The sequence below is a fragment of the Apostichopus japonicus genome, chromosome 11, assembly GCF_037975245.1.
Source record: "Apostichopus japonicus isolate 1M-3 chromosome 11, ASM3797524v1, whole genome shotgun sequence".
Lineage (NCBI taxonomy): Eukaryota > Metazoa > Echinodermata > Holothuroidea > Aspidochirotida > Stichopodidae > Apostichopus > Apostichopus japonicus.
Genome location: NC_092571.1, coordinates 20,104,497 through 20,112,198, shown reverse-complemented (window position 1 = coordinate 20,112,198; position 7,702 = coordinate 20,104,497). Strand labels below are relative to the sequence as shown.

General features: G+C 41.2%; 1 protein-coding gene across 1 annotated transcript; it reads left to right on the top strand.

Annotated features, from left to right (window-relative positions):
- The first annotated feature begins 501 nt into the window (after positions 1 to 501).
- LOC139975992 (uncharacterized) lies at positions 502 to 5,105 on the top strand. Its single transcript, XM_071984322.1, has 3 exons — positions 502 to 2,148; positions 3,283 to 3,483; positions 4,763 to 5,105. Exons 1-3 carry the CDS (start codon positions 693 to 695, stop codon positions 4,945 to 4,947), a joined length of 1,842 nt encoding a protein of 613 aa, XP_071840423.1. The 5' UTR covers positions 502 to 692; the 3' UTR covers positions 4,948 to 5,105.
- The last annotated feature ends 2,597 nt before the right edge of the window (positions 5,106 to 7,702 follow it).

Sequence of the window (7,702 nt, the reverse complement as noted above, 5' to 3'; positions counted from 1 at the left end):
AATAGATTACTTTCACCATACCCATATCCCCCCCCCCCCCCCTCCGAGAGTCCTGTTGTTATCCTACTAGACCATCTAAATTAGGTCAATGGACGTCATATGTTGCTGGAATGTGGAAGTCACAATGCCGAGCTTTAATCCCACCTTATCGACACATCCTGAGAGCGCGATTACCGTCCCTCTGTCCGAAATCCGTATTTGATCGTATAAACCTGCAATATGGTAAAATCAATAAGCAAGGGAATTTTCACTAATAAAATGCTAGTTCTGTCAACTTCTGTGCAATGACTACATGCCGACTTCAAAACTGCCCGCAAAACTAAACTCTCAACATTAACAGTTTTTCATACGTGTACATGGCACTACAGATCTTCCGTCCAACTATACGCACGATGGACATATGTAGTATATCGAGTCCCGACCCTTAAATCGCGCTGTGATAACAGTGGGCTTAAAGTCAGTCCCGAACACCCCTGCTGGGTCACCCCAAGAATCTATAAACCATCATTCGTCGTATTTAAGACTCTTCTATTGATCGCCAACAATATTGATGCCCCACTGGGATCACGAACTTAAAAGGCACTGCAGCTAAAGTGAACATGTTATAGTAACTTATACGAGGTGTAGGCTACTACATATTGCTCAGACGACAGAAACGACATTTAACAGCTTAATAACGGAGGGTTCTCAAGATGATATACTTTTGTGTTTTCTTGGCAATTTTGGCCGTAAATAAAGCCATAGTGACTGACAGACAGAGCTGTGAGCTCTCTGGCCCTAAGGAGGAACTCCTAGTCCGGAATGGTTTCATGATGGGAGCAGAGGCAGGCAGTATTCATCTCTTGGATAATACATCCGTGTGTGTCGATTCTGATGCCATGGAAATAGGCCCGCAATTATCTTGCTGTTCCAGGGATATGGAACGCACCCTCATCAGTGAGGACGAGAGGACAATCGAAAGAGGTATCGCGTCGAATCTGATGGAACTCCAAACCATTTGGGGAAAACATTCATTGGAATTCGATGGATTTGTAACGGATGGAATTGAATATGTTCGACAGAGGATTATCATGAAACTGAATAGTACCTACTCAATAAACGTCGGGATGTTAGATGAAATAGACGACTTCTTCAGCAACATGATGACGTACGTGTGGACAGGGGCCATCAGTCGAGAAGAAATAGTGACTTCTTTCCTGGATTCGCTATATTCTGAAGTGATATCGCAAAAAACGAGACGAAAGAGTAACAAATACGCTTCGTGTATCCTTAACGTGATGAACCAATATGACCAAGACTTTATCAAGCTACATCGGTACTACATAACATCGATTATTAGCCAACCGTTACTCGACGTTAGGGCTTACCGTATAGGTGTGAAGGGTATTCGAGAAGTAGTCGGCCGCCTCGTGTTCGTTCCTCTCACAAAGACTTGTAGATACAACATCCTCCGAACTTTGGTGTGTTCCTTCTGCCAGGGCTACGGGGCAGCTGTCCCTCCCTGTCCAAGGACGTACTGTAAGATTCTTAAAGACTGTACCTACTTTCACAATTTACTGCACAAGAGAATGGGAAGCTTCTTTGATCCGATGACATTGATCGCAGCAAACATGATTCAAATACCATTTTCGCTTATGAAACTTTCTGTGGCAATTGACAACGCGTTGCGCGATTTCAACGTCGTTTGGCTTTGGACACAATATCGAGTCGAATCGACTTGTGGCAAGCCTCGGAAGAAGCTTAAATATTTTGATTTAATCGATGGATTAGATGACCCCTCTAATGTGTTAGAGAGAGATTATTACAATGATGCGAAAGAACTGGGAAATATGGAAAGATTTGTAAATATGACGGAAAAACTCATGAAACCAACTTTTCGTTGCGATGATTCATCTGAATCGAACGCAACGGACTATATTTGTTGGTCAGGAATAAATTTGAGTTCTTCTGCACAAGATGAAGAGAACCCATTCGTTTTCCCTTCTAGCGATGCTTCTCCTGAAGTAGCAAACCAAATAAGGACCCTCAAAAAGTTAGCAATCAAGTTGAGGAAGGCTACAATCGACGGAGTGGATACTTTTCTGACATCTGAAGAGAAATTGAAGCAGTCTGAAGAAAATGGCCACTTGGACGGATTTGATTCAAATGGTAAGCATTGTACGATTAGGCCTATAGGCTCTGTATCGGCATTGCCTGATTCATTGGCGGACTAAAACCCTCTGGAGCCTTAAGACACCATATGCTCGCCTGCTGCATCCCCTATCCGAAAATAAAAAGGAATATATGTTTTTTTTTTATTATCTGGAAGTATTTACGTATGTTCATTGAGAATGGAGCAGTTTGGGGTGGGGGAGGGGGTTGGGGTGGGGTTGGGTGGGGTGACCATTGGTCTCCTAGGCATCTGGCGATTTGATAACCCGGCTCTGGCCCAAATACTGCTCAACGACAAAAGGTACATGTCTACGACATAACCTCCCATAATTTATACAGCTTATGAAACTTTTAAGCTCCTTGCTTACATAGTCATATTTTATTACTGTTTCACAGGACCTACGACGCAAGTAACGTATGGGGTGAAGGGAGGATGGCCCGGGGGTGGGGGAGGGGCGAGAAATTCGAGTCAGGAATTGTTCAGTGGTGTTGAACTGACACGCATGGAGACACCGTGTCATGCGGGGAAATGTTTGCTCTGAAAGTTTTGGGCCCATGATACCCCTGCCCCTCTCCTGGTGTCGAGGGCCCTGTTTCAGTGTAGCCCTAAAATATTACAAGCTTGCTGCAGGAATAAGGACATTATTGAGGTGTCGGACCAAGGAAATGCCTGCTTGATTTACCATTTCATTGGTCAGAGTAAAGAATAACATATTCTTAGTGCGTTAGAAACTTTTAATACATTTGGAGAGAGTTATCTGGCAGCCCTTAGATTAGGTAGTGGTACATAACTTTTTCTTTGTTGGTAGTTGGTAGGGTACAGGACAAGTAAACCTGAGGCCAATGGTTCGTATCTTGCTCCAGCTAAATAATTTCTACGTTCGCACTTTCAAAATTCGTAATATTCTTTACATGAGGGGATTTGACTTAAATAACTGCATTAGTATAGCTTAACACAAAACTCAAAATCTGAAAACTTAATCCGGCAAAATGTGTTAATTAAATGTGATTATTTTTATATGATTTCAATTCAATATTCATACCGTACCGTAATTAATCATTTAAAATGACTAAAAGAAACGGGAATGAAGTATGTTTTTTACCGAGGAATTATAATTAAACCTGTTGCAGGTGACTGTCCGTACAACTGGGGCCAGTTTAATACCTCATGTTACCTCAAAACAAGAATGATGGACTTCGTAGAAGCAAGAGCTGAGTGCCTAGAGCTAGATGGAGATATGGTCACCGTTCAGTCTCCCGAAGAGGATGCATACCTTACTGCATTTGTAGCTGAGGAAAAGGGGGCTTGGATCGGTGCCGTGAGGACAGAGGGTGAGTTTGCATGTCCGCCATGATCGTGTCCAAAGTGAAAGTTTTATTTAGTCACCCTAATTATATAACATTAGTTTGTAACATTCATGGACAATCTCAGGGACGGGGGTTGGGGAGGGGGAGGTGGTAGGGAAGGGCAGCAGGGTTAAGGGCCCTCTCTTCTACAATTGGTTGACTCTAGAAATTAGCTACAAAACGTAATCTTGCTCAAAACAAGGAACATTTTAGGGCAACAACTTTAAACACTTTGAGAGAGGGCATTTCTTTCGGTTTAACCGGTGTTCATTCATACTTAGTAAAGATTCCTAAATCCTATTGGTCCATTCAGGTCAGCTGACCGTGGTTAATCCTGTGAGTAACGCACGGTAAAATTACGGGGCATCACTTTAATAAATCTTTGGTTATATGTAACCAAAAATGTTTTGTTTTATGATTTTTCTCCCACACAAATGGTAGTGTATGAATGAACGGGGTTAATCAACGGTCTAGCGTGCGTTACTCACATGATTAATGCACTCCGGGTGTTAATGCTATCGCTGGATGCACTCGGGCTCCGCCCTCGTGCATCGCTTGCATTATCCCCCGATCGTGCATTAATCCTGTGAGTAACGCACGCTAGACCGTTGATTAACCCCTTATTTCCTTATGCACCGTTATTTCGTTACGGTATAGTTATTTCGATATCGAACGATATTTGTCAACCGGGTCCCATCTTCTGATGATTAACCATGGATCCGCTGTTGATTTTGATTTCGAATTTATCAAGGCAATTTTTTTTATTATCATTAGAAGGAGATTTGCGTTGTTCTGAATCTATAATCTTTTGAGCATTGAAATTGACACACTATTGAAGCACTGTGTATTGGAAAACTAATGCACACTGTACGAAACAAGTCATGCAGACGATAACCTGAGAAAACAAAAAACATGACGTCACTATTCCGAAGCTTACATCCTTTCCCAGCCGCTGTCTCTTTCATCACGTGATCAAAATGATATTTATGTCCATTTTTGTTTCAATTCTTATATAATGTGAAGTTGGGAAAGAGCTTTTATAAAAGAGCTATTATTAGTCGCAAAAGGTATAAATTCATGGAATGTGGGGGTGGGTGGTTTGGGAGGTGGCGTGGCTGTGTTTGACAAATTTATTTTACATGGAAAAGTTTGTTCACGGAATGGAACTCGACTAAATTTATAAATTATATTTTGTGAATTATAACATTTAATTTTTTGGGGTTACACTTACATATTTATTAATTCTCCTTATTCTCTGTTATAGGTCAATTTCGGTGGATTAATGGTGATGATTGGGGTGTGTATTACAAGCCTATACTCGAGGGTCGTGATACGTTTGACTGTGTAGAGGTCACTACACACCCTGATGGGAGCAGCCTTTGGAATACCTTGTCATGTTACTCTATGAAAATCGGGATCTGCGAAAGGCAGATTGCACTTAGACGGTGATTAACTTCTGTCAAGTCCCTAAATATGAAGTCACACACAATGTAAATAAGAGCCGCAACGGGTTGTAATTAGACACGATATCCAATTATAATAATATGGATATAGGAGGAAACCATTGATACTGGTGGACTGGCAATGGGGTGAGGATGGGGTGCTTGTTTTGCGGGAGAGGGGAGTGGGATGGGAGGGGATGGAAGGGTAGAATATTTTGCCCGAAAATGAAAAATCAAACTTCTTTTCTGTATCTTCTCTTTTGAATACAACGTTTCATATACAAAGTGGGATATATACCCCGTCCCCACCACCCGTCACCGACTATAAATAAATAAAATATTACAAGTGAAAACAAGATCTTAACGGTGGAGGGCGGGTGGGGGGAGGGGCGGGTGGGGGAGGGGCGGGTGGGGGAGGGGCGGGTGGGGGAGGGGCGGGTGGGGGGGAGGTAGTTTCAATTGCATATACTTGTGTACCACCTACTGAATGGAGTATGACTTCGCTACCAATGGTTACAATGTAAGACGAATCTCAATAACTATATTGTACGTAAAATTGGCACAATTGCACGCGGACCTGTTTCACCGTACGGAGATGGACTTTATTCACACCCGTACTTGTTAAAACACTGTGTAAACCACAAACCACAAAACTGCTACTTATCCATGTATTGATGTTAACATATATTGAATGTAGTATGTAACTGCTTGTGGTTAAGAATGCAATTATTTTACAATATTATAAAACTCAAATAAGTCATTTGGCCAGCCATATTTTTCTTCTTCACATAATGTCAGTTTAATGACCTGTTGATGCTTTGCAGCAGGCGTATCTCAGTCGCTGACAGTTGAATTCCTCAAACAGAACAGGAGGTGTTACCGAAGGTGTCAATTATGGTGATAACTCTACACCGTTAAATGTCGGTAAGGTAAACGAAACGGGATACTCAACTAGTATCACGAGCATCTAAAATAACAGTAATATATATATGTATATAGCTAAACCCATAACACTAAACGTATATGGATCATATCAATTTAAAAAAAGAGCAACCCTTTGACCGAGTTGTCATAGCAACAAAGCTCAAAAATCTGATTTCCTACGGATCGATTTCCCGCTCTTTCGTTGCTGTGATACATCGGGACACGTTTTGAGATTTTCTTAGTAATTCTTCTTTTTAGAGGGGGTATGTAGGATTAAAGGGGAGGTATCATCTGGCACCCGAGGAGAGCCACAGTTATAGTATGACATTACATGCTTAACTCTGTAGAAAATAAAGTCGACATTTGAAGGTTCATTTAAAGGTTCTCTAAGGTATTTTCCATTTTGCTTTCTTATTTTGTTCTTGATTTGTTTGTTCTTCACTTTTTTTTCTGTGATCATTTTAATAACTGCAGACAATTTTCCTCGAGAGAGGTGCTTTCAATACGTGTGACAAATTTTTAACCGTGCTAAACTTGATAAAGCAGACATTAGCTCTTTAAATACTGTAAATGACGTCATACTGCGCAGCGCAGTGAGACTAGTTAGTGAGGTCAGCTCCGAGCATCTTACAAGAAACTTGAGAAAAGATTAATTTCACTGTTTTGGTAATTCAGTAAATTATTGATTTTTAGTGGTTATTGAACGAATTGGAAGCTCGTTGGTAACTTTCTGATTTGCGGGGGGGGGGGGGGGGGATGGGGAGGAAATTTGCTCAAATTTCACTGTCATTTGCATCGATCCCAAGCTCTTTATTGCATCATGAAGTCTCCAAACATGTGTTCGCTTATAAAATAGTTAACAGTAGACCCTAAAGGTGTACGATTATTGTTACTATTGTTCACAAATAAGCCCATGCGAGAAATCAGATAAATGGTCGACCTTACGCAAACATTTACCAACCATTTACTTTCTACCTTTAAAGGGTTTTCCCCATACGACACAATTTGTCTAATTTAAGACTCATCAATGTCTGTTTTGAGGACCAGTATTTTGTTATTTTGCTTTGTCACAATGTACATTAATACATGTTATGCCTTAAAATATTCTTAGGTTTAGTGTGCGAATTCCCGTTCAATATGTATTTTAGTATACTTTTACCTACCGTCACTCCCGACCACACGAAAATTTTGCGGTCTCGTAAGAGAACGGGGCTTTTATTTGTTTTATGCTTCCTCCGCTCGCCTCCACACACCCCACCTCCATCTCCCCGTTAGCCTCACGTGCCATGAAAATCTATGCATGTCTATAATTTGTAAATACTTCACAGAACAGTGTATTATATAGTAAGAGTGTGTTACGACAACGTTATATGTATTTACCTGCAAAAGTGGTTGGACGCACTTCAGTTACTTATGGTTGTTATTCAACTCTTTTCTTTATAATTAGGTTCAAATCTGCCATTTTGTTTTGCTTATCGCTGCACCAACATACTATTGCAAAGCGCTAATCGTAAATATATTTTATGTTTACATAGACACCAACTGTTACTTCTTCGAAGAAGAGTGGAGGTCAAGTTCATATAAACATCCATAAATACAGTCTGCCATTTATATGCACAAATGTACCGGAGAAACCATTTTATACCAATCTTGAATATACTTGTGAAGAGAGAGGGGGAGGGGGAGGCGGCGGAGGGGAGGTGGGGGAGGGGAGTGGGGACGGGGATAAGATACCAAGATGTGTAGACGCGGGGAAGCACAAGGGGGAGAGGGAAGGGGAGGGGGTTTATAAGATACCAAGATGTGTAGACGCGGGAAAGCACAGAGGAATGAAAATG